At 39.0% G+C, this 27,543-nt stretch overlaps 3 protein-coding genes across 3 annotated transcripts; 1 reads left to right on the forward strand and 2 right to left on the reverse strand.

Annotated features, from left to right (window-relative positions):
* Positions 1-2,023: 2,023 nt before the first annotated feature.
* Positions 2,024-10,739, reverse strand: LOC136259658 (uncharacterized). The gene is made up of 5 exons (XM_066053155.1): positions 10,023-10,739; positions 8,518-8,709; positions 7,912-8,027; positions 7,746-7,862; positions 2,024-2,292 (listed from the first exon to the last, which is right to left on the reverse strand). The coding sequence occupies exons 1-5, from the start codon at positions 10,676-10,678 to the stop codon at positions 2,126-2,128; spliced, it is 1,248 nt and encodes a 415-aa protein (XP_065909227.1). The 5' UTR covers positions 10,679-10,739; the 3' UTR covers positions 2,024-2,125.
* Positions 10,713-12,990, reverse strand: LOC136259657 (astacin-like metalloendopeptidase). Its single transcript, XM_066053154.1, has 5 exons — positions 12,155-12,990; positions 11,663-11,866; positions 11,217-11,326; positions 11,050-11,166; positions 10,713-10,996 (listed from the first exon to the last, which is right to left on the reverse strand). The coding sequence occupies exons 1-5, from the start codon at positions 12,907-12,909 to the stop codon at positions 10,830-10,832; spliced, it is 1,353 nt and encodes a 450-aa protein (XP_065909226.1). The 5' UTR covers positions 12,910-12,990; the 3' UTR covers positions 10,713-10,829.
* Positions 12,961-26,916, forward strand: LOC136259659 (nitric oxide synthase-interacting protein-like). Its single transcript, XM_066053156.1, has 13 exons — positions 12,961-13,114; positions 15,255-15,307; positions 15,812-15,864; positions 16,040-16,104; positions 16,152-16,198; positions 18,731-18,794; positions 18,857-18,895; positions 19,519-19,661; positions 19,847-19,894; positions 22,008-22,076; positions 26,056-26,126; positions 26,555-26,663; positions 26,712-26,916. Exons 1-13 carry the CDS (start codon positions 13,045-13,047, stop codon positions 26,781-26,783), a joined length of 903 nt encoding a protein of 300 aa, XP_065909228.1. The 5' UTR covers positions 12,961-13,044; the 3' UTR covers positions 26,784-26,916.
* Positions 26,917-27,543: the final 627 nt, after the last annotated feature.

Consider the following 27,543-nt stretch of genomic DNA (forward strand, 5'->3'; position numbering starts at 1 on the left):
AGTTGACAAGGACCACGTTACACCAACTATTTCCAGTTACCTTAATTTACAGGCTTATTATGATGTCCATGTAAGATTCAATGCCTTGGACATGATAGCACATAGCTATAGTGTGCATAATTATAATCATACCATGAGCTATTCCCTAGTGGTACCATACCACTTTGCATATAGCTAGTGATGCATGCATGCATACAGATTAAAATAACTTCTTTGTACTCATTATATACACTATGTAATTCCATAACATTGAAGCCGGCCTTATGATTATGATGGTGTCATATAGCAAGCAACAGTTTGATATCTGTTAAGTGCTTTTGATGCTATTACGTGGCTACAATATAACTGTCTACTTTTAATTGTAGTTATCACTATATATATACAATATAGCTACATGCATCACATAGTACATGAGACTTCCCTTACAGTATACCCTGCAATGGTGCTTGGTATATCATGCACATAACTAGCTTGATTGTTTCTGTCCACAGCTGATGATGATCAACTAGCTAGCTGGCCAGCTCAACTTAAAGTACATAGCTACACATATTATACTCGACATACTAATCATCAACTTGCCATATGTCAACATGTGTCTCTGCTACATCAGTTTTATGATTTTGCTAATTGTATCATAAATAACATGGGTTGTCTCAACAACAGAAGACCGTAGCTATATGCCAAATATATAGGAGTCTATTAATCAGACACTGTTAAATGTGGCATGCATGGTTTAGCGATATAAATAAAATAAATACACTATATAACTATGCGTAACTACCCATATTATATACATTTGTAGCTAACCCCATACTAGCAAGAGTCCATGTATAATACATATTCACTCAGGAGATGTACTAATTACCTTTGCTATGTCATTTTACTCTTTTAGACTAATGGGCTTACATCATAATTTATTATGATGTTTCTTAAATTATATTTGTGCACTTAACAACGAGATCATGAGACAGCTAGGTTGAGTGTTCACTACTCCCACATTGTGGCCTTCACTCTATAACTTCAAAGATTTTAAGTAAAAACATTCTTAACTTTCAAAAAATAATGATTTATATGATACACATGTAGAATGCTATCATTCACACCACAATTTAGGTGAGAAACTTAAGTACATATGTGATCTAATTTTAGAAAACCGTCAATATACACACATTTATCAAATTCGTTTTATTGGTTCTTTGTTGTCTACAGGGACAGAGGAATGAATTGGCTAAGTTTCAGCTTCATAAGATAAGCAGTGTGGGAAATACAGCAGTAGATACCCAGACGAACAAATAAATCAATATGCACAGAAGACATCGAGAAAATAATCTACAGGTGCTTACATAAACCATCACAACTTACTAATACAACGGCATACGGAGTTGAATCTTTGCTCATTGAATTCGCCATGAATTTGTGAATCCACCAAGGCATAGATGTTTCCAAAAGTATTCTTCTGTGATCCAGAAAGAAGGCAGATTCATTGAAGAAAAATCGTCATAAATTCTTTTGTCACCACAACGTAAGCAAACATCCGTAACTCAGAAACCCACCTGTGTATGAAAATGAAACAAGGATTGTTGAACTCCTATGAATAGGGGAACACGATGATTCCCAGGATTTATCCACTGGAGTGTGAATTCACCGACCAGCAGGCGATAAAAATTTGTGTAAATTTTTTTCTGAAGCTTGCATTTTTTACCCATTGTTTTTGAATGCGTTTTATTACAAAAGCGTAGATCAACAGTTTTCTAAAATTAGGTCACATATAATGGTAATGTACACTTTCACCAGTAAGGTCCAATGCTTATATGCTTACAACACAGTTATGGGCAATATACCATGACGTGCTGGTCAACAGCTTTAACGGAGTGTGTCAATCTTCATAGCAATATTTTTAATGGGCCTGCATGGGTACTGGCTATGCCACTTACTCTATCAGTATATCACCACTATACACAGGATCACATCACAATATCCATTATCTGGATCAGTATACTTGTACGTCAACCCCTCAACTATGTTTATGCTGCACACAGATAAATTAAATGCAGCCAGACAGATACATAATAGCGAAATAAAGCACACACAATATTCAATGCACAGTTACTGTTGCAGTTGATCATTACCAAGCAGTGATTGAGAATTCAAACTTTCCTCCCTCCGGATGGAAGGTTTGTATCTGTAAGAAGTAGTCCCGATCTGGAATAAGTCTAGCAACAATCTTAGCATTCTTCCCATCACCAGCATCATCATCACTAGCCATGATAAACTTGGTATGATCATCTGGACCTGAATAAGTACATGTATTAAAATTATTAAACTGCTTTCAAGAACACAACCTGATATATGCTTTATGCACTGGTCACAAAAGATACAATTATCCAAAAGGTACACACTGGCATAGTGGATGTTTCAAACAAATGTAGTATATCATTGAATTTACCAGTAAACTGAGTAGTTTAGGGATCAAGAGACACATAATAGTGTGTAGTGTGACCAAGGGTCCTGTATAACAGTTAAGTGTACTACATCTTATCGGATGATTTTAATGTAGAAGTTCCCTCAGGATGACATACCTCCCATACCAAATTAAATCTAAATCTGTGCTAAATTGGTACAGACATCTCTAACACCTCAAAGTATGCTTGATTTCCTTCTTATCATAATTCATGAAATGTGCATGATTTGGAGTGCATAAGATCACATTATACCATTGAACGTTCATATTAAGGTGTACCAACATGAGTTCTTGATGTTTACTGATATCAGGTATTGAAGTCTCCAAAAAAAAAGAAAAGAAGGTAATAACCAATAGTCGATCCAGTATTTACATAAAACAAATGAAAGAGTATTACAGTACAATAACCTGCCTATAATCTATGCCTGTAGTGATAGTGTTGTGGTTTCTATTGTGGATCCAGGCAACTAGACACTCACAATATTATAATGCATGCATGCCCTTAACCCTTGAAGTTAAGGGATGCACATGGGCAGGCCAATTGGATGCACATTCAATTATCTGTGTTTGTGCTGTGTGTTCTATCTAGTGATGCACCGATAAGAGAATGACCAATACCAATAACCAATCTGATGTTTATGTTTACCAAATCTTCACAATTATTTTGTAAAATTGTCATTTTTAAATTTTATTTTTACCTAATTGTTATAATCTCAAGTTCAATAAAATTGATCAGGTAAATAATCTGCTAACAATTACCATTACCAATATTGCTGAAATCTGGCCAATAATCCGATTTCCAATTATTTGCTGATTAATCGTAAGTGGTTATACAGTACAGACAGGTTGGAGCAAGCCATAAGCATCAGTATACAAAATAACGGGTTGTTGGGGTGCTGTGATCCATTTTGGATCATGTGATCAAATGGAAAATGTGAGCTGGGTTTTTAGTACCTGCAGCAGTGGTGGGCAGGACATACTCACAAATACAAGCAGACTGATGTCTGCCTGTATTCTGGGGATATTTGTGTGAAGCCAATAATAACACAAGACCAACCCATTGTCACATCAACTGGCTGAGCTCTAGGAAGCCAGATGATGGAAAGGGGGGTCACCTAACCTTCATGAGAAAGGCATAGAAGTTTAGGGAAGAGGTGCTCTCGGGCACCAAAGCTACAACACAAGCGAACTATCCTATCTCTTAGGACCAAGCTGTTAGTACTGGACACTGAAAACTCAGAAACTGCTATTACAGTTTTATTTATACACCAGGACCAAGATTTTGGCATGAACGCATTGAGCTGGATCTTCAAAAACATTTAATAACTCAAGAATGCATTTACGCATGATCTGAAAATTTGGCTCAATTGTAGCACTGCTTAACTTGCTAAACACATTTCCAAATTTTTTTGTTCAAATAACTGACACAATATTTACAGCCAATCAAAGTTTTCACCATACATTTCCTATGGACAAGCCATAAAAGTTCCTGAACTTGTAACGGAGCCAAACCACACATGTCTGTTTTCGACCCTTTTACTGTCACCACAAATCACCTGGTTGGCTGAAATGTTAATTCTCTAATCATTTATCATTTTTGGCTGTTTTTCAGGATCCAGCTCAACTTGTACATACTCAGGGGAGATTGGAAGTGTGATAAGCGCCACAAAAATTGTTCGTATTAATTGCATTTTTGAAATTGCAAGGTGGGGTATAGCATTGAAGGAGGACAGCAGCATTGAATGGTGGCCGTGATACTCATTTCTAACCTTCTTGGTGGTGACCCATTGTTCCTATCATTTGTCTGGAAGCTTTCTTTATCTTTCTAGTATCGTGTGATCCCCGACTTGGGTGCACACCACTAGTCTTAGTGAAGTATGCTGCATAAGATGACTTTTTGGGTGTTTATTCATACTGTTTATTCGAGCTCTCTATCTTTCTAGCTTGTCAACAAAGACATTTACTGCATCCGTGGCCTGATGCAAGATCTCGCATGGTTTCTATGTAGCCCAAGTTTAAAAAACTAACCTATTCAGTGGGGCTTAACGGGGCTTATTGTGCCAATCCCATGTACTTATCATATTCATCAATCAGGAGGTATTTCAGCACCAAAGAAGGCCCAGTACATTTTTCAATACAATCAGCCTACCAACTTGAAGGCATGGTCACAAATACAGCTAGCGTAAAAGGGGCGTGGTCATCATAATCTCGATCGATAATAGTAGAATAAAGAATGGGCGTGATCTTGTGAGTACCGGTACCTCCGTACAGTAGTGTAGTCTAAGCGCCTTAAATAATTTTGTGGCATCTATTATGCTGCTTAAAGAAAGTGTTGATATGGAAAATTAACGCCTCAATATGGTTTCGTTGGATGAAGAAGACAAGCAGCCTGATTGAAGATAAAAGAAAAGACAAGGCACACATGGTGCACACTCGTTGGAATCCCAAAAGGCACATCCCACTGATGAGTTTGTTGTTGTGCAGAGTACAATATAACAGTCGGCCCTCGGCCATTTTCCGACCAAGTGATGCTGTTGACCGATCAATGTAGCCGTTGGTCGACCATTTGTGCCGATCAAATTTTTTACAACTGTAATTCTTTATTATTAGTCTTTATAACATGTAATATTATAGTTATTATTATTGTCGTATCGTTAACTTTCCTTACCGAAGCTATTTAATCACTACGTAAAGTCTCGATCCCGTCGAAGCATCGAATCGATGCGCATGCGTAAGCTAGAGCACTGCACCTCGTATTTACCCAAATTATCGATTGTGGGTTACTGTCGATGTTGTGAAGAAGCGATCACTACACTGACTACACGAGTGGCGCCTTCCAAAAGAAGAAAAGAAAGTAATGTTTGCGAAGTGGAGGTACGATATTAAGTATAAGATGGCCATTTCGTGGTTATAATCTGTAGAGATGCAGTGGCTGGAGAAAGTGGAAGTCACGTGATAAAAGTGTTCTGTACACGGCGAGGCACACGGAAAGTTCGAGAGTAAGTTTTGATCTATTGCTATTCGCGAGAGAAACTTTAGCAATTACTAGTTGATAATTCAATCTGTGCTGACTCAACACCACTTGTAACAAAGCATTTAGCCTAGCTAAGTCTATAAACTGGCTGTAAAATACATTGATTCATAGTTTTTTTTTTGTAAAATATGTATGCAGCAATACAAATTTTGTACATGTATTACTAATAAACAATTAATTCTCTGTAAAATGTATGTGCATAAAGTTCAGTGATAAGTAGCTGAAAGTGGTCTCAGATTCAATCTCAGAGTGATCCTTTCTCAAAAATTTCCTGGGGGGGGGGCATGCCCTCAGACCCCCTAGAAGGTTTGTGCTTCACACTGCAGGGTGTACTTTGCACACTAGGCTAGTACACCTCTATCTTATGGCCATGTAATTTCAGAAATGGCCAATCAAATTTACTTTTGATTGGCCATTCTGTCCGAGCAATAATTTTCCCTTATATTGTACACTGTTGTGGCATAAAATGGTTACCGTGTGCTGCATCGTTTGGGCTCTAGGCTTGCGACTGTGGTCAGGCAGTGAGTGAGTGAGACGAAATTTTGAGTTTTGATATTTTTTTTAAAAATTCTATATCCGGCAGCCAGTAAGCGTTTTCTTGTTTTTAATGTTACATTTGATGTTAGATGGACTAGTATTATTCCGTAAAGGTGATTTTCATTGCGCAAGAAGTTTCTAAGCTGGTTTTTAAAGGCGGTATTTTTGGCGGCTTGCTTCACTTTTGATGCAAACCCTACTTAAACAGTACTGCTGTACTGTATGATTATACTGGTCAGATTTAAGAGGGTACTGGTTGGTTTTTAGAGGTACTGGTTGCTTTGAACCACTGCCAACCAGTGTGGACTGAATCCAGCATATATGTAAGTAAAACATCTTCCTACTCCACTTGGCATTGTAGCAATGTGGGCAAATCCCTACTTGACATTCTCCTATATTGCTACAATGCAAAGTATCTAGTGATTTTCCCTCATAGCCAGCTAGGGGTTTTCCCTCATAGCTACCATCATCTCTTGTTTCACTGCTTTTTAATACTGGAACCCTAAATAATTTTTATTGCACTAATTTGTTAAGTTTTTATTAGAGCATAGCTATGAAATACAAGTGTGGCTGTGACTGCTGTATTAATGTATCTCGATCTCGCCACTCAGCGATGCAGTAAATCGGGCATGACACAATGCCTTAGTTCCCTACAAATTGCTGTTGTGGCACATGAAGGGGTGTGACAATTGTGTAAAAGCGCAGCTTACTGTAACTGCTACAGTCTAAGTGTCAATAGGGAAAATTAATGCCTTGGCATGGTTTCCATGAAGAAGAAAAGTAATTGAAGATAAAAGGAATGGCTAAGCACAGAAGGCAGACATTTGTCAAAACTGCAAAAGGCATATCCCACCAGTGAGTTTATTGCTGTGGTGTAAAATGGTGGCTGTGAACTGCTTCATTTGGCCCCAAGCCTTGTGACTGTGGTCAGACAGACAATAGGATGAAATTTCGAGTTATGGCTTTTTTTTAAAATTCAATACCTGGATGCCTATAAGTATTCTCTTGTTTTCAATGCTGTAGTTGATGCCGAATGGAGTAGGACTATTCCATAAAGGTGATTATTGCTGTGTACGATATTGATATTTCCATGATGGTCTTCAGATGTTGCTTTGCGTCACTTTTGGCGGGAATTCTACTAAACAGTACAACTGTACTGTTTGATAAAATATTTCCTAAAACATACCTTTACTGTCTGTGGGGCACATCCCCCCACCCCGATTATTCTCTGCTTTATATACAGGTAGTGGTTATGTGGTATCACAATGCTAGTCTGTTTAATAAAGCCACACATATTTTGGGTTAAAGTCTTAATATCATCTTACAAAGGCACAGTGGCATTTTCTAAAGGTTAATGAGGTTTCATTACACACTAGAGATGCAACAATATATCGATATATTGCATATCGTATCATAGAAAGACGATATTGCTGTATCGATACAAAGTCAAACTGTATCGATATATTGCGTATCGTGATATATCGTGGCTTGTTGACATGGCTGACAATCAAATTATTGTACATTGTGGTTAAACTGAATGGTATGCAATGCTTCTCAAAGAAAAATTAGCTCACTTATTTCCCTTAAAAAATGACATAGACCAGTGTTTAGACTTCACTTTGTATCGTGCAATATATCGCTGTATCGTGGCAATATATCAATATGTCTACACACTGTATTGTTGCAACTCTAATACACACACAACACACTTACCCAACAGGGCCACAATGGTATCAGTATCCCCATGAGTGAGGATTGTATAACGCTTCCTGTTTTCCTTACTAGTGCGGAACCTGATCAACAACTCTGCACCAGGTCCAGACAGCTCACCTATCAGTCAATACCAATCATCACATGATAAGTGTTATGAGGTATTCACCTCTGTGTGGTTCAAACACATGGACATCATAGATGGTCTTTGCTGTAGGGGGTGGCAGGCTGGTAACAGGTTTAGTTCTGTCTGGCAAAACTGGTACAACAGGAACAACTCGCGTCCTAAATAAAAGAAATTAGTAAGTAGAGTCAAGTGCTTTATTTTGCATGTACTATGTTAGTCTGGATACCAGAATCTTATAAGCACCAGCACTTATAAACTGCTGCAAATACTAATGCACAAATACTAATGTTTACACGCATAGTGTGAGCAAGTGTGCAATAATTTTCACTATTGAAAACACAATACACAATTTCATCTTGGTAACAAATGTTATGGAACAATTACAGCATATTTTTCATGATGATCTAGCTAGGTATCACCAATGCATAGCTGTAGTGGTGCATGCGTGCATGTATATCCGTGTGCACTGGCCTTGCAAACCAACAATAGGAGTATGCCTTCACATTACACATCATGTATAATGGATCATGTGTGTAGTACACATGGCGTGCATGCATGTGCATAGTGTAGTGTGTCAGTGTGTGCCCATACATGTCATCTGTGTCATGTACACTATGGCATGTTGTCTGTGTGATTTACATTACTCACGTAGTTGGTCTAGTACGACCAGTTGAAGTACTTCCACCAGTCTCTCTACTAGTAGTTGTTCCAGTTTCACGAGGAAGGTGTCTTGGTGGTCCATACAACTTCCTGATATGGACTTTGTCCAAAGCTGACAGCTCATCATTACGTCCAATTCCACGAGGACTACCATTACCCTTGATCCACTCAGCTGGAAAACTACAAATACAAAACATAATAATACTGTCCAGTAAAATTTTTGAATAACAAAATATTTTGGTATAGGTTCTCATTCTCAAATGTAGCAGATTCAGTACTTATGACAGTTTTGTTCATCCTTATAAGTTAACAAGTCTAAACCTCAAAAAGGTAGTCTAATCACCACACTATTACGATAATGACTCCATAGCAAATCTAATCTTAGTTCACATAATGACGCAGGCATAACAATAAATTCTTGCTGGACATAGTAACAACTAAATCTCAGTACACATTTCACACATATTATTGGGATGGTTATACCAAACAAAGTGCATCATCAGATTCATCACATTGCTAATAACAGTAGACCAAGCATAACCACTGGATTCATTATACAGACAGACATGGTTGATTAAATTATGGGTTGGCAGCAAGTATATGAATGGAAAAGGTACTAGGGTATGTTGGCAGAAGATTATTTATAGGGATTACTGAACACCAAGAAGGGTATTTGCTGTGTGTTATCTCAAGTTTTTGTGTATGACCCTTCTAAAATGCTCCTGAATAAACCATATCACAAGTCTTCACCTTTACACAACTCATTAATAATTATCACTATCAGTCCTACCCAAAATTGATGTATCACAATGACTGAAAGAAAATAATGGTACATGTATTCCATGATGTCAAGGTCATCGTAAACTTTAAAAGTAGCCTATTTCAAATATACCATGGCCAGCAAGGTTTTGTAACACATGTTTTAAGCTCCCTCCTTGTGGACACTGTATCCAGACAAATTGGATTTCATCACCATAAATAGGTGAAACTACAAAATTTCTTCTGCAAATTTCTCAACGGACATGAAATTGACGGTATGGTTAGGCATCTACTGGGAATTTTCAGTTCCGTTTGTTGTTTACATGATGATGTCAACAAGTTTAATCATCACATAAACCACTTATATGGAATTGAAATTAGCAGCACACAATTTGACTGGATTTTGTCTGGTGTGTGGATGCTACCATAAGCTCTGTAATCAAGTCAGGGAGAGGAGGGATTAGGGAGACACAGAGATAGACAGATGTGTTTCATGATTTATACACATTATGAGCTAACACAGTCTACGCTACAGGAAGCTGGCTAGTGGCTACTGATAATGAACTTTTAATGGAAATTTCAGTTTCGTTTGAAAATTGTGCTCTTTGCATGATGACATCAACAAGTTTATAGTGAGGCAATGTCTTACTCCTATCGTCACCCTTGATCTCTAAGATACACTGGGACATACTATAGCACTATGTCATCCATGAGTTTCAATTGATCAACCCTACCTGTAATGCATGACGCTTTTGGTATCATATCGGGTACCATCCAAGTCTCCTCTCTTGTATCTTTTGAACATGTTGTTTTCGATGCGCTCCATATCCCAGAAGTTTGGTGGCCCTGATAATGACTTGATCACCTCTTCCCTGTTCCATTCAAATCCTCCTTCAAATGGACTCTGGTGCTCATGGATAAGACCAAGTGCATGACCAAACTCGTGTAGTACTGTTGACTTGTCAATAAACCCCAGGTTCATTGTGAATGACTCTATTGGAATAGATACAGCGTCGGTACCAATGTACGACCATGATCCCTTCTGGTTGAAGTTTACTCTAATGTCACTACCAACAGGCGTGTCTACTTTGTGGAATTGTATTGCACAGTGTTTGCTCCATTCAGACGCCCACTCCATTATTTGCGCCTCCTGGCGATGTATCTGCATAAAGTAGACATTTAAATCTTTCTTTCGCCATATCTTATTAACGACTACCACCGCATCTAAGGGTACTGCCAGCTCAGGGTCGCTAGGAACAGGAAGTTCTGTCCTTGGTCGTTCAAAGAAGTGCTGCTCAGAAGGCAAAATTCGTTCATAGCACACCTGGCCAGGATCTGTGATGGGAATATTGGCCCCTTGGCCTTCGTTTTCACCTCGGTTTTCACACATCGCCCCTACCCTCTTCCTGTTTGCACGTGAACCGTGACGTGTACAACTTACATATTATTTTATTTAAAAAAAAAAACAATATTTCCATAAATTATTAAAAATTTCACCGAACTCAAAAGTTTAAAAATATACGTATGCTTGTGTTGGTCAATCACCAAGCAGTGATTGAGAATTCAAACTTTCCTCCCTTAGGATGGAAGGTCTGTATCTGTAGGAAGTAGTCCCGATCTGGTGTAAGCTTCGTAACAATCTTAGCATTCTTCCCATCTCCAGCATCATCATCACTAGCCATGATGAACTTGGTGTGGTCATCTGGACCTGTTGCAGAGGTGAGCACCAATAAGAACATCAGGATGTACACTTGTACTTACCTAATAGTGCCACAACCATATCAGTGTGACCATGTGTCCTGATTGTGTAAAGCTTTGTCTGTTTATGGGAGGTATGGAATCTCACAAGCAACTCAGCACCAGCACCGGACAGCTCACCTGTGATAAAACATACCCAATAGTTGACACACATTACAGGTAGCTCTCACCTCTGTGGGGTTCAAATACCGGTATATCATAAATACTACTAGTGGTTGGTACTGGTAGTTGTGTTACTGGCTTGGTCCTCACCACTGGAACACGAGGAATTACCCGTGTCCTGTATCATTTTGAGGTTTTAAAAAATGTACATAGATTCATTGTCTACAGTTCCAACATACACGTGTACACATAAGTCAAGGAAAGGTATTTGAAAAGTCTATATCTGGCACATGCATGCTTATAGTGTATTCACCCTCCAGTGCTTAACTGGTAAAACTGATAATAAAATAAATAATGCATATAGCCCTCTAAAGGACCTACAATAAGGTCTGAAAGCCTGTATAGCATCTTGACATTGAAACTGTACTGATACAAAACATTGTGTTGATGAAACTGAATAAAATAAATAATGCATATAGCCCTCTAAAGTGCCACATTGAAACTGAATACTTACATTGCAGGTTTGGATGATGTGGTAGTGGATGGTTGATCCACTGGTATGGTAACAATGTCAGGCTCTGGCATGTCTTGTCGTAGATTCCTAGGTGGTCCATATAACCTCCTGATGTGTGACTTGTCACGTTCTGACAGTTCCATGTTACGACCAATACCAGTAGGTTTAGAACCTCGTTTACTCTTGATCCACTCTGGAGGAAAACTACATGGAGAAATGTGATAGTATTAATGTGGCTAAATCATAAATTATCCTCTATAATGAGAATACCTACATGTGAATGAGGCACATCTAGTCTTATCCTCACAGGCCCATTCTCTAAGCCTGTGAGGACAAGACTAATCCTTATCTTTGTTAGGGACCTGTAGTGTAGATATATGGCCACAAATTTTGTGAAGGCAGTCTTATTTATGACATGACAAGCCTTAAAGTACACAACAGTTAATTATTCATGCATAGGATGCAGCACTTTTCTTTTAAATGCTTCTATACCTGTAATGCATGATGCTCTTTGTGTCGTATTTCGTCCCACGCAATCTTCTCTTCTTGTATCGTTTGAAGATGTTATGTTCTATACGTTCCTTGTCCCAGTAATTTGGAGGACCAGACAATGAACGGATCACCTCCTCCTTATTCCATTCAAAACCTCCACGGAATGGGCTCTGGTGTTCATGTATGAGACCAAGGGCATGTCCAAACTCGTGCAGGACAGTTCCCTTATCAATAAACCCCAGGTTCATTGTAAATGACTCTAAGGGGATCTGGGTAGCATCAGTGCCAATGTAGGACCATGATCCCTTCTGGTTGAAGTTTACTCTAATGTCACTACCAATAGGCGTGTCAATCTTGTGAAACTGTACAGCACAGTATTTGCTCCATTCAGACGCCCACTCCAATATTTTAGCTTCCTGGCGGTGTATTTGCAAAAAGTAAATATTCAGGTCTTTCTTTCGCCATAGCTTCTTCACAAACCCTACTGCGTGCAGTGGCATCAAATCTGGATCAGTGTCTTTCGGTAGTTTAACGAGATTACGCTCAAAAAAGTGCTGATCGGACGGAAGGATTCGCTCAAAACACATTTGGCCTGGACTATCTATAGGATTATCAGTCGGGAGACCATCGTCTTCATCATCGTCGCTGTCCGTGCTTGAATCGCTATCTGAGTCTGAAGAGTATTCAATTTCGTCAGATTTTTCAGGACTAGATATATCTTCTATCGAATTGGTACGCGGAGAACAACAGGACATTTTGCACGACTGTCAAGCTGGTACGAAGGGTGTGGTCCGAGGTGTGGTCCCTGCTTGTTTCTAGGTGCGCAGTATTTAGAACAATTTGCTAACTCGAATTTATTAGAGTAGGACAAACCGCTTGGGCTCAACGTAATGACGAGACATGGCAAAAACGCCACCGCCAGCGCTGTGTATACCTATCATGAAAAGAGGAAGGATACTTGTGAGTATAGGCCTGTGTTTAATTTGTATGTGTACCTGTTCTCTCGGTTCTAGTACATTTCCCTTTGATGTGTCCATGATTTGGTTTCCCTGGTCTATGGGCAAGCGCCTTGTGTTGCTTGTTGTTTGTATAAATGATATCTGGTCTAGCAATATGTGTGCTTGCAGAGTACATACACAGAATATGCTGAGCCACTAGCTAATTAAAGTGTCTTGCAAGTCTTCAATAAATTTAAGTTTCTTCTTCCCTTGCTTGGCCATCCTCCTCACTATTCCCATTGGTAACTGCCATGGGTGCCACCTTGTTGCTCCTGGCACAACACTGCTTCCAATTCTCCCATGTCATGCAGATCCTTGCTGTGATCAGCATCAACAGCTTCTTACTGGCAACCCGCACCTCCTTGAAGACAATCAAGACATTGATGGCATCTGTGATGAGGTAGACCTGTAGGATAATCTGAGTTGTGAACTCTATGGCCACATAGGTGACGGCTGAAGGCAATATCAAAGCACCGGTATCATTGATGTTTACAAACAATGGAGTGATCCAGTAGAATATTGTAGTGGGTACTGCTAGCGCTGCTAGAGCCAAGCCATTCCATAGGGTGTACTTCTGAATTGACTTGATCAACTTCCGAGTATCCTCATCCAATGGTGTGATGTTCCTCACTTTAAAGCGGGTCATCATACTGAACACGATCACCAGTATAGCGCTGGCAAGAACTGTCACCATTCCTGTGAATACTGCCAAAACCAGACCTTCAATCTCAATGCGGTCAATTTCAAAGATGCACCGCGATGCTCTTTCTTGCAATATATCTGGCCCAAGTATGAAGTGATGTAGGGTGATCCACATTAGGCTGTAGACCCATTGGATGACTACCAATCGAACGCCATGGCTCAAGTTGAGGTCTTGCATTCTGCGACTTACTCCGTAGAACGTTATGAAAATCATAGCTGCCAGATTAGTATGCATCAGCATTAGCAGCAACCTCAGCAGAGCATCGGTGAACTGACAGCTAAACTGTGGGCTGGCATCTGAGGCTATCTCAATGATGGTATACACAAAGCTCGCCCCTCTTGTGGTAGCATATATCATCTCACACAGCAGGGTGTGCGCTATCAAAACATTGTGAGGTGTAGGATAGGGCTTGTAGAGGGTCATCGCAATCGACATGAAGCTGTGAAGCATTGTACTTGGCAGCATAATCACACAGATATACATCACTGAAATGACAGTATTGATTACATCATAATCCATTGGCTCTTGTTGTAATAGGGTAGAGGAGTCGTTTCTTGACAGTTCAGTGCTTGGTAGCATGCCATCTCCACTCTCCATTTCTCCAAGCATCGTCTAATGTTGCTTGTGTCGTGTTGTGACAATCCTTATGTTTTCATGCATTTGTTGTTTACAGGTATGTGTTTGTGGTTGATGTTGTGAAGACTATGTGGACATTCTCGTTACCCACACTATCAACATGTTAATTTACGACTTCTGTAAATGACAAAGCTGGAAATCCTTTGATTCTAGTAAATTCCTAGGATCAGACTATAGCTTAGTAATATTGCAGTGCAATCCTAGTGGACTCCACTGTAATCACAATATACTATGCCATCACCTGCTAATATTGATGCTGGGATGTATAATAGTAGTATACTTTTCACAGGCATCAGCAAAGGAGCCCTAAGAATTTATATTTTAGTTAACAGTCATATCCAACAGTGTTTGTGCAATTTGTGAACTCAACAACATATGTATGTTAGAGAAGATTTTTGTCAGAGACACTTTAAGTGTGGAAATATGGACACTGAAAGATATTGTATGTTTTAAAATACTCTAATAGTACATACACCCTCCACCGTCTTATCCATGGGAAGTGGTTTCAGTTGACAGGTTCTGTACCAGTTGAGGTGGCTGAGAATTTTCTGCATACTGTAGTTCTGATAACATTGATATTTAAGCTGCTGTGTCACTGTATCAGTGATAGAATAACTTAGTGTAGTTACTGATTATTTACTACGTAGTTCATAAAATTTGTCATATACATACAATACAGGTAACATGGCGTAGTGCCATGTTTATGTGCATGTACAGATTAACAGTTGAATGATGTTTACATGTACAACTTCTTGTCATATAGCAAAATCTGGATATGGAACAAAATATGCAAGACTTGGTAAAGATTCTGTAAAGGTTTGTGCGCGTGTGTGTGTGTGTGTGAGAGAGAGAGAGAGCTGTGTGATAATGAAATTTCTGGTGTCTTGATACTAGCTGCTACTCATATCACGTTCATCACAATACTTATGTATACCACAAATACCAATACAAATATTGTTACTCTGTATGAATTCACTGTACTAATCACAATGGAAAACCTGCATCAAGAAAATTACTTGGAAATTATTACAAGAAAAGGGTGACAAATGACTGCTATTGGTTTCCTGTAGTATACAGAAATTTATTATCGTGATAATGAAACTGCCACAATTGCATTGATACCTCTCTCAATAATCTTATTGTGTGTGGACCAGTACCAGTGTTTCACTGGGTAGGTGTATCCTTGGTGTGCACAGCAGTATTGAACAGGGTATATTCTTAAGTCTCTAAATACAGTATGCATGTCCATTTGTGTGCTTGCCTATATTTGCTTACATTTTACATGTGGATTATGTGTTACAAATACTTATTGTGTTTTAGGAGTTTGATTGTTGTGGCCTAACGTTACAACCATGTAAAGACCCGGTCATCACGTAAGAACACATATCGCATTTACGTACATCTGAAATACATCATTTGTGGAACAAAAATGCAAGATAAGATTTACTGTACTTTGTATTGCTGTGACTTATTATCTTTTCCCCTAATTTGTTAATGAGAATATCTATTGTGATTGTGTTAATTACAAATGCTAACCTGTGTTCACAGGCCACAGGGATACCTGTATGACAAAGAAGCCATTCTAGAGTGTCTGCTACACCAGAAACGAGAAAGTAAGCAAATCGACTGTAAAACATGTGTATTTTTGTGTGTCTGACAGATGCTCGCAAACTAAAGGAATATGAGAAGCAGAAAAAGAAGCATGAGGTACATATGTACGTATGTGTGTAGATACATGCATGTATAGCACCCACAAGCATAAGAAGCTCTTTCTTATCATATAGTACAGTAGTACTGTATAATTATTAGGGATCATGGAGGTTTGTACTTTCTCACAAAATAATATTGACCAGAAACCAGCCTCACAATACCTTCATGGTGCCTTTCAGAGTGGCCAAAAATGTTTCTGATAAGGAATGTTTCATTTTATTCAGTGCAATTTTCTGCTTACTGACTGACTGACTAACTACAGGGTGTATGTAACTTAACTGACTGATGCCTTCAGACAAGCATAACTTGGTATGGATAAGGGTACAGGTGTGAATTTTACTGCTAGATGTTGCTTTAGCCTGACAGGTTCCTTTTGGCATACCGTTGCATGCTTCATGGACTTACCGACTTTCTGTACCTTTGTAGAATAGAAGTGTACCGATAATCGGATTGGCTACAATATCGGCCACCAATACGGTATTTTTTTATCATTACCGGTATCGGTACAGAACAGCAGGAGGACCGATATCACTACCGATGTTTATATAGTAGCAAAAGTTTGTACATAAACGGATTGTACATCGGTTTTCTACGTTATTCATGTGGTTTTTAGTGCCAGTGCCTTATTGTTCACTCTGCAACAAATGCTACGCTACAAGAAACAATATAAACACACACGATTCTATTGTTTGTTGCTGGAAAGTTTATCACAGTCTTTACAAATCAAGCAGTTATACAGTATCTTAGTAATAAAGGAAGGATCACAGGATAACCGAGGAAACTTGCTGTACTAGCTGTCTCAAAAGCCATTAGAATGCGGAGTAATGCAGAAATATCCGTTTAAGGGTACGGACCGAATTGTCTGGATAGCACAATAGAAACTCAAGCTGTATACCACTACAGGCAGAGTGTAGCAATGAATACATGCACATGTTGCAGGGTAGGTAAATGTATACTTTTTGTTTGCTTAAAATATTAATGCAAATATCGGATCAACTATTGGTTATTGGGTTCTTTTGGTTGCATCAATATTGGATATTGGTACATGCCAAAAACCCATATTGGTACACCTCTATACCTTTGTCCTCCCATTTATTTTCACTGACAATGCAAGGTGTTGATTAGTGGGTGGCTGACTATCATGTTTGTAATGGTAATTGTTCATATTTCCATAGCAAAGGCACTTGTAGTACAATCTATTTCCGGTTGGTTGACAAGGGAAACAAATAAAAGTCACATAATTGAAAGTAGCCAATGAGATCAGTAGCCTTCAGTTTAAACCTAGCGCTGTCTGCCTGGTGTCCGTCTGGCATGAATTTCATTGGTTATTTCTATTCACATAGTTTACAGTGGACAACCAACCTGAAATAGACTGCACTGTTCTTTGTTAGTAATGCTGTATAACAGGTGGAGCATAGTTGAAAATGAAGCGTATTGGTTGCTTTAACTAATGATGGGGCATGCATTTAGACACAAAATTAAATTTATGAAGCCATTCTTTCTTCTAATTCCGTATGCAAGAGTTCACCAGTCATAATTACGCTACAAGAAAAGTAAACTAACAAGTGCTAGGAAAAATTACGTAAATCATACAATGTAGAAATACTATGTTTGCACTTTAGTCTGCAGGTATATGTGTACATAATAGTTAGACATCGAAACACAGGGTTCTATGAAATTTAGAAACCTGAAAGGCCCTGTGTTGTGGTGCACAAGCGAAGCAAGGGCGCTACTACAGGACCTGAGGGTTTCTAAATTCCTAGAACCCTGTGTTTCGATGTCTAACTAATTTAGACCACAGCTCGTTCCAGCTGCTTGTAACATGAGAAATGTAGCGTTCGTGAGTAGAACAAGCCCCCTGTAACTTGTTATGGCACTTACTATCCAGTTAAACGCCCATGCATTGCCAATGTACAGGCAAGTAATTGCTGTGGTTAGTATTGCCCCAGAGGCAGGGATCTATTGAGACATGAACAAGGGATCTACAGGATTTAGATACCTGTAAGTAGCCAATGAAATTCAAGTATTTCACCTTGCTGTGGTCTAATAGTGGATTTAGTCATAGTTATATAGCTACTCTGAAGTAGGAATTAAATATCCACTAGTACAATGTAGGTGTAGGCAGCCTCCCTTGTTTCACTACTTTTTATTTCTACGATCCCCTTAATTGAACTTAGAATACTAATTTTTTCATTGTACATTTGTGTGCAAGCAGTACAGTATATACGATACACAGGGCTGTATGTCAAACTTCATATCAAGAGTTCATTGATATTATGAACTTTTGTTAATATTATCTGGTCTCTGGCCTTAATTGAAGTACACCATATGTGTGTGTGTATGTTACAATTCATGCGGTGGTGGCCAAGTGATCACCAGGCCTGCTCTATTGAGTGTCTCTTGAAAGACATCCATACATGTATTTGATAGTAGTAAATGACTTGCCTCTGAAGGTTATGCTGTCATTTTTACTGTAATATTTGTCATACTATAATTACATGTTCTACTATCTCCGTGTAATCTTTGTAGAGTGAGAAAGAAGAATTAGGCAAGGCTGAGGCAAGAGCCAAGATGGAGAAGTTTTTAGCCAGCGGTATGTGTAGCAAGTGTCTGTTTGCATTGTTTGTTATTGATAAAAATAATCTCCGTTACTAGAGGGTGGAGTAACTTCAAAACCATCTACAAGTGACAAAGGTACAGATGAATATAGTACAGTGAAACTAAGTAATTACAGTATTTGAACACCAAATTTCTGAGCCCTGATGGTTGCTCTATTAGAGTAGTTGAGAGTACATTAGCTCTTATTTCCTTTCAGGTGGTTTACACAATTTTAGAGATACTGTACCTGTACTATAAGAGATACTGTAGAGATACTGTACCTAACAAGAGAGCTCACGATTTAATCACTGCAGTATAAACACTGCACCTTTGAACAGGAACAGTAGCCAGACCAAGTAGTCTACCTAAGTTAATACATTATGCTCCCATTGTGTGCAGAGGTTGTATGGTATGTGCTTATTTAAATCATAATACTGTGACGGGAAGTACTGTCAAGGAGATCATACCGTATGACCAGTGCTACTCAGTGATACTACTGCCTGAGGGCACAGATAGCTGCTTTGCGTGTTATAAAGGATGTTAAGATCACAGGATTCTTACAACATACCACCCATGAAACATAATCAAAAGATAGTAACCAGCATTCTTAAATTGATGGCACATAACATAGGGAAGTGGAGAATGCATGACTTACAGTCCCCTACGCTATATTGAAGCTGTCATTTTTGTGATAAACTATGTACACATGTGTACTGTAGGATCAAAGGACACATCTACTCCTGCAATACAACATGAGGACCTGCTCAGTTCTGCTAGTGGTAGCAGCAGCAAGCCGAAGCTACCCAGTTTCTGGGTGCCTGCCCTTACTCCTGATGCTAAACCAACTGAAATTAAAAAACCTGTGAGTTAATTATTATCACTATGCATTGTATGCTATTTGTAGTGTAACTTTCATTGTTAAGGAATTGTAAGCTCTAAGGCTCTTTGTATGTATGTGCTTGAGTGTCCAATATGAAGTCCATGTACTGAGTTATCATCATTTAATTTGTTTTATTTACGTGTATGTTTTATTCATTTTCTTTGTAGGACTCCAAAACGTATTGTCCCACTAGTGGATCACCGCTAAGAGTCAAGGTGAGCATTATATAGCCTATTCTGTATGTGTTTGCAACTAAGGGCCGTAAAGCAGACATGGGGCCAAGTACATTTAAAAGTACTTCAAGTACTTTTGAGTTTTTGAAGTACAAATACAAGTACTCCTACTGAAATCACAAGAGTACTTAAATAAACCAAAGTACAAGTACATACTGGAAGTACGTGCTTAAGCAAAGTACACCCTATAGCAAAATTTATGCAGCCGTGTCATATAGCACCCAGGTTTTCCCTTGGAAGCATTTTGCCTGTCCCATTATCTCCAGCATATAGGCTGTATTATCTCCATCAACTCCAGGATTGACTCTGGATGGCATGGGGCTAACATCAGAATATATATCCCAAAACATTGAATCCATGTAAGAATGTCTGTAACTGTGGGCCTCCTGGTGGCTGACTTTCCGTTTTCAATTCCCCCTAAGAGCTGCACCTCCAGTAACAACTTTGCCATGTCGATGAACTCCCACTGTTAGATATGTTTGCCAGCTTGTGTGAGACCAGTAACAGGCCAGCCCCATCGTAGACTCCCCCATTACCTGCTGTCCTGTGTTAGAATTGGGAATCTAGTGTTTGATGGTGATCCCAACTCTGCCAGTTAAATTCCCTGTAGTTCCTCTAATGTGGGGCGTACTACCAAAGAATCTGCGTAACAAAAACAAATAATGGCATTGGCAAATCGGGATCTCCCTGTAACCCTGGCTCCTGTGTCTGTGCCAAGGGTCAACCTTTATCAATACCCTGTTATATTCACCCAAAGTCTTAACACTCGAGTGCTGGCCCATTGGCCCTTGTACATGTCCATAACGAGGGTCCTTTGAACTCCAGACTCGACCAATCTGTTCTTCTGGCCTGGAGTATTAGTGTTTGGCGTCCCCCTTTTGCCACCTTTGTCTGTTTCGAACAAAGAACTCCACTGTGTTCGTCATCCTTTAGCCATAAGGAGTACAGAGAGAAACCCTTTTGAGGTGGGGGCTTCTGCTTCTGGTTGTCGCCTTACCTGTTCTACCCTCGCGTGGCCTTCAGTACACTTCTGTCCACTATCTTGGCAATTGAAACCTCCAGCTCATCTATCCATACCATCTTTGCTGGTGGCTCTTTACCCTCTTCTTTTCTGTCCACCAGCTCGGAAGGGTCTTCCCAAGTACCCTGTAATTCTGGTGTTGCCATCACATAGCCATCTCACTTAGTCTCGACTAACAGGATAATTCACACCTGTGCCTCATGTATCAGAGCTTATGATAACATCCGGACACCAGACAAAATCCGGTCAAATTGCATAGATGTCTGACCATAGTGCAATTTGTCTGGACATAGTGTCCCATCAAAGCGTAAGGAAGAGCCTAAGGGCTGAGCTGGCATGCTATCAACAATAACAGTCACTTGGTTGCTAGGAGATAGTATACATTCTTACAACCCAAGGGAGTGACCACAAATGTGCCATTGCCAACCCTCTGGTGTACTGTAACCACATAACAGCTGCAGGTAAGGCATGTCTTACCACTAATGTTCATTGCTATGCTACAGTGGACATATTAGGCATTCATCTTCCACATGTCCAGTCAATTTTGGCAATTGTCCAACCAATTTTGGTTTTCCAGGACATTGCGGCAGGACAACAGAGAATTCTTATCATAAGCTCTGATACAATGTATGCATGTTTACTGTGCATGTGTGTCTCTAACTAATTTGAGTTCTTGCACATGACTCCCCTTCTGATCAACGTCTCTTCCGGACTTCCCCATGACTGATGAAGAGGACTAGTATTGGCCATGTCTAACCCTCATGTGTTAAAACTACTGATTTGTAGTGTCTGTATTTCACTCTACAATTAGTCCTGACATTTCAATCAATTGATTGTTTTAGTGATTCATTAACTAAAGCTATGCCTATACTCACAGGTTTATTGTCCACTTAATCTTTGTGTGGTTGGTCTATATAATGTTACCAACAATGGAAACTGTTTTAGAGTACAGTACAGTGTTTGGTCTAGACAAAAGAGCACGAACTGCTTACTTTTCTGTTAATTGTGCATTCACCTTTGAAGGACACCATTTAAAAAAATTGGGACATAGTTTTGTCTTTGGTTTTCCTACAGGATCTCGTTACAGTGAAGTTCACTCCTATAGCTGACAGAGATGGCAAGAGCAGTTTGATATCAAAAGGAGTGAGTATATTATGACCAATATGAGTATTGTATATTAGCCATACGTATTATATGATTCCAACTTAGCATTGCAGATGTTTTCTGTGGTGGTCATTACTGGATTGGTCATTTGGGTTGCATTTTTGTTGGGTCTCATCCACTTTGTGTAGAAATATGGATCTAACCCAAGTTTTGGCCTCACAGTTTAGCGGGATATTGTTTTTATCCTTATTACATCATAAGTAGAATATTGTAAATTATGTAGCCATAGGAATTATGCTTCAAATGTTACGGTGCTTTGTTTAAGACACATATTTTTAGATCTAGTTTTCTGGGCTATGCAAGTTCAAGGGTTAAAGATACATATCTATAAGGAAAAATTACGATTTGTACAAGCTAGTATGGATTTTTTTGTTAACTTTTTTGTAGCATACCTGTGCATACCTCATCATTAGTGTACTCGACTTACATACCTTCAACACTTGTTCTGTAAAGCCTTAATAAATAAACAAGTACACGAAAAAAATTGGAATTTTCAACTAGAGTAGGGACCATAGCACATCAATAAAATGTACTGAAACAAGTTGGAGTAGTCCATGATATTAAATCACCGTAAAACAATAAGAAGTGTTATATCCCTACTGTGCTCAAGATACCATAACGGAAATGCACAGTAGAGATATAACACTTCTTATTGTTTTACAGTGATTTAATATCATGGACTACTCCAACTTGTTTCAGTACATTTTATTGATGTGCTATGGTCCCTACTCTAGTTGAATATTCCAAATTTTTTCATGCACTTGTTTGTTACCTTTTTTTGTAAATAATTTTATTAAGACTGGTGAACTCACGCATACCGCATCTGAAATGCACCGCGCGCCCCAGATATATGAATTATCTTCTGAAAAGTGAAGTATCCATTATGCTTTGTTGTCAGCTATGTTCAACCCGTTACACAGCATTTCAAACCAAGAACTGTTCGAAAAGCACCTCTACAATCCACGCACACCAAAAGAAAGAAATAGTGCCACACACACCCCATTTATATTAATTATCGTCTGAAAAGTGAAGTGTCCATTACGCTTCGCTGTCGGCTATGTTCAACCCGTTACACAGCACTACGAATCAAGAACTGTTTGAAAAGCACCTCTGCAATCAAAATAGCCACTATGAAAAATACGGACGATTTCCAATACGAAGGGAAGCCTCCGCCAAATCGATGCCTTTCGCTTTCAGCAAAGATGAATGGGACACAAAGAAGGACACTGGTAGGAATGCATTGTACATACTGCAGTATGCCAAAAGGCACCTGTCGGGCCGAAGCAACGTTGAACAGTGAAAAAATCAAGCCCGTAGCCTTAGTCGTTATCGAGTTACGCTTGTCTGAAGGCATCAGTCAGTTACTTACTCAGTCAGTAAAAAATTCCGTCAAATAATTTTTTTTTAAAATTCCGTAGCAACTTGTTGAAAGCATTTCGGGTCGATCTGAAAGCTTGTTTGGGCTTAGTTTTACCTAACCAATACTGCCTCATCGTTGTCAGGGAAGATTGAGGCTGGTTTTGGGGAGATGTTATTTCATGGGCCACGCCTACTCTTTTGTGGTTCCTACTATACAGTTACTATCGTACTGTATGATAAATAAAATAAAAACGCCACATCAATGATGCCAGATATATGAGGCTATAACTGTATAATGAAATGCGAGCCCCTATATATACTATTTACTAATAGGCACTGAATGTAGCAATTTTGCTGAGTTTTCTGTAGGTCTGCCCATATACAGCCCTACACACGGAGAATCAAACATTTAAGTAGGGATTCCCCCGACAATGATGCACGCTGCCTAAAATGATGCATTTAAAAATCATCCTAGAGACATCTTACACCATGGAAATCACCTTTACGGAACAATATTAGTCCACCTAACATGAAATACAATATTAAGCTGGGAACTTATAATTTCAAGTGTTACATGTGAAACATTAAGGCTGCTGAGTTGTCACTTCAAGTTTTGCCAACACCTGGAGTGCAATCGATGAAAAGATTTGTTGCTTAATAGACAGACTGATGCTTGACGGCTTGTTCCTCTGAACACACTGACTCAGCCACTCATTGATGGATAGTGAAATCAGCGAGTGATTGGATAGTACTAGAATGGAAATTGTGTTACTTCATCCTGTTAGTCAAGACTATGCTCCAGACAACTGAAAGGGCCTGTTTGTTAGAACAACTTCCGGCCCTGGTGAATAGAACACGGACCATCATACTGAGACAGGTCATACACTGTGATCTGAGTGCCACTGCTACTATGAAAACGTAAGCTATTCACGCTACTATGGGCCTATGTGCTTCCAATTTTGGCACAGTACGTACTTTAATACAGGAACTTAATAGCTAGCTCACAAGTTACACTGTAACTAGCTGTGCTACAGCAAAATACTAAACAAACTAGTACTGTTAATTTAAAAATGAAGTAGGGATCTATGCAATGAAAAGTAGTGAAACAAGAGGTTAACGATGGTATTACAGCATAGCTTGATGGGAAAGTCCCTACTTTGGCACATTAGTTCAATGCAAAGTAGGGACTTTCCTACCAAGCTATGCTGTAATACCATCATCCATATCTTGTTTCACTACTTTTTATTGCATAGATCCCTACTTCTTTTTTAAATTAACAATTTTTTAAAATGTGATATTTGCAATCAGTCTGCTTACTCCGACTTTTTTGGAGGTGTGGTGTGAAAAGTATGGATGTTTTCTTATGTGATCAGCAACACAAAGCCATAGTGTGCTATTGCGAATTAACATCTTGTGGTGTCATCAAAAAGAAGTGGGACACAAAGTAATGCGTGCTTTGCATGTACTACAATATGCTGAAAGGGACCTGTTGGGCTGAAGTATTGTCGAACAGTGAAAAAATTTGAGCCCATTAATTTTGCCGTTATTGAGTTAAGCTTTTCTGAAGGCGTTAGTCAGTCAGTAGAAAATTCCACTAAGTTAAAAAAATAATAATAAATTCACATCGAAGTGTTTCAGGACTGAAAACACTTTTGTGCTTGATTATTTCTAACCAATACTGCTAAGGCACCATGAAAGTATTATGAGGCTGGTTTCTGGTTAATATTTTGTTATAGAAACCTCCATGATCCCTACTGTACTTGTTCCGTGACCTCATGAATAAGGCTATCTGGTTATCGAGATAATATGTTTATGTCCTAAGTAGTGCATAAATGAATGTACTGCATTCATTCAGTGGTTCGAAGGGTGCATCATTTGAATGACATAAGTAAAGTTCGAATTTTGCACATGCGTAACATGGTCATATTAGCAAGCAAAGGCTGCAACTGCTCATCACGCCATGAATAATTTCGTTGTGGGCAGTTACGTTTGAGACACTAGAAAGTAATGGAAGGTGGTTGTACTAGGTGCCTGACAAGTTAATTAGCTCACACCACGAGTGGCCACACCCACCACTAATTGCGAAGTGCAGTTGGGACGAGCTGTAGAGGAAGAATATTGAGTTGTGTACTACGGTAAGGTCTTTAGCAGCTGCTACATCTTGTTTTGTGTTCTCTCCAGCCGGACAAGTTAATTAGCTTGCACCACAAGTGGCCACGCCCACCGCTAATCACGAGATGCAGTTGGGACAAGCTGTAGAGGAAGAATATTTCCAAGTTGTGTACTACTGTAAGGTCTTTTAGCAGCAGCTTTATATGTTTTCTCCAGCTGCTATATCTTGTTAAACAGACAAATAATAGTGTCAACGTGAGAAATTCCATTTGACAAAGGGAGCCAAAACAAAAACTGGACTGATTAAGCTACAATACACTCAAATTATGCCACCCAAATAATAGTAGCTATAGCACCATAAAATATTCATCAAACCTTCGAAGCATAAAATCAACATACGTTTATGCACTAGTCCTAAGGGTGGCCTTACTGATGATATCAATATTATATGTTTGTACAATGTATTACGTGAATATCTACTTATTAGGTACGGTACATGTGTGCAGTTACACATGATGCATTGGGTAATTCTGTGCCATGTGCTGTACTGAGACCAAGGTATGTGACTGCTGTCGTACTGTACATACAGTATATACTCCCATCAAAGGACCAATGTTGTATGTACATATCATTCCCACACAGCACTCTAAACCATACTGTAGGGGAAATGAAAAAAAGTTGATTACATACATGATATTTTAACTAGCTCAAACTATCCAAAGTGCTTCTGTTTGTTCTGTGGCTACCAACAGATTTTACAGATAATGGATTAAACTTAATGAACCCTTCAAATGACTTGTTAGATACAAAGTTAAAGCATTGATCATCTCATGCTTACAGCACATCACTTCAGTTTTTAGTCTCTCGACCCCATACTCTTGTGCTTTAGTCTCTGCACAGCCTCACAAAGTACTAGTATGCCCCCCCCCATAATAATATTGTGAACTCTTGTTAGCAGTGTACCTGACAAAATATTTCACATATAGTGGTGATGTTGTTACACTGGAGTGTGTGGAGAAGGTGATCAAGAAGGATATGATATGTCCCATAACCAGCCAAAAATTAAAAGAATCTGACATCATTGTGATGGAAAGGGTATGTGACCAGCTAATGCTTTGTGCTATTTGTACACTGCTGTTGTAGGGTGCTAGTGGATTTGCTGGCTCTGGTATTAAACTGGATGCGTCAAAGAAAGGAGCTGTGATGATGGTATAGCGATGAACACTCATACATGCACACACAAACTGTATGTAACTGACGTATATTAAATCTCTGTGTATTTTTGTAATGAATCATGTTCCATATACTTATACTAAAGTATATTCAGCTGATCTGCACAGTACAATGACCTCTTGAAACAAAAGGGTATGCTACTTCTCAAACCATATAAATCAACTATTCTCCAATACACTTTATTATTTGACTTATATTAGTGGTGAAAGACTTTATGTGCATTCTCCAGAAAGCAGCTCACTGGAAAGTGCTATAACATGATGCCAGCTTGGCTCTTGTAACTGACTTGTGTTTTACTTAAATTTGTTTACACACCTTGTAGTTTTGTGTGTATGCACTGTAGCAGAAAACCATAAACACCTTAACGTTAATGACTCTTATATTGTGACTGGATTGGGCACATTCCACAAGACCATGATATTGTACTAGACTGGTATAGGCTTTCAGTACTTACAGGAGAGTATACTGTATCTGTAAGGTACCTTTTAAATGTTTTCCATACCTTTCTCCTCCACTCCACCCTTATTTATTATCAATTTACCACAAGGGAAGGAACAGCACAAAAGGCCTTTCCCCATCCCCATGTGGAAGGCAGTGTACACGTTATTACAATTTGAGTGTCTTTGTTAAATATTCACCTTTGATACCACCGATTTCCATGTTATCAAAATTGAATAGTGTTTCTTAGAAATTAATGTCTATAGAAGGTATAGTAAAGATTCAAGAAGACAAGTACTTAGAA

This window comes from Dysidea avara, chromosome 7 (assembly GCF_963678975.1).
Source record: "Dysidea avara chromosome 7, odDysAvar1.4, whole genome shotgun sequence".
Lineage (NCBI taxonomy): Eukaryota > Metazoa > Porifera > Demospongiae > Dictyoceratida > Dysideidae > Dysidea > Dysidea avara.

Coding starts and splice junctions, on each gene's coding strand:
- LOC136259658 (XM_066053155.1), bottom strand. CDS start 10,678: ATGTGTGAAAACCGAGGTGAAAACGAAGGCCAAGGGGCCAATATTCCC. Junction 8,710..10,022: donor AAAAGCGTCATGCATTACAG/GTAGGGTTGATC, acceptor TTGTATTTGTAG/TTTTCCAGCTGAGTGGATCA. Junction 2,293..7,745: donor TACCATTGTGGCCCTGTTGG/GTAAGTGTGTTG, acceptor GTACTTATTCAG/GTCCAGATGATCATACCAAG.
- LOC136259657 (XM_066053154.1), bottom strand. CDS start 12,909: ATGTCCTGTTGTTCTCCGCGTACCAATTCGATAGAAGATATATCTAGT. Junction 11,867..12,154: donor AAGAGCATCATGCATTACAG/GTATAGAAGCAT, acceptor TTCTCCATGTAG/TTTTCCTCCAGAGTGGATCA. Junction 11,167..11,216: donor GGTATTTGAACCCCACAGAG/GTGAGAGCTACC, acceptor GTTTTATCACAG/GTGAGCTGTCCGGTGCTGGT.
- LOC136259659 (XM_066053156.1), top strand. CDS start 13,045: ATGACGAGACATGGCAAAAACGCCACCGCCAGCGCTGTGTATACCTAT. Junction 16,199..18,730: donor AGCAGAAAAAGAAGCATGAG/GTACATATGTAC, acceptor TAATCTTTGTAG/AGTGAGAAAGAAGAATTAGG. Junction 22,077..26,055: donor GCAGTTTGATATCAAAAGGA/GTGAGTATATTA, acceptor TCTACTTATTAG/GTACGGTACATGTGTGCAGT.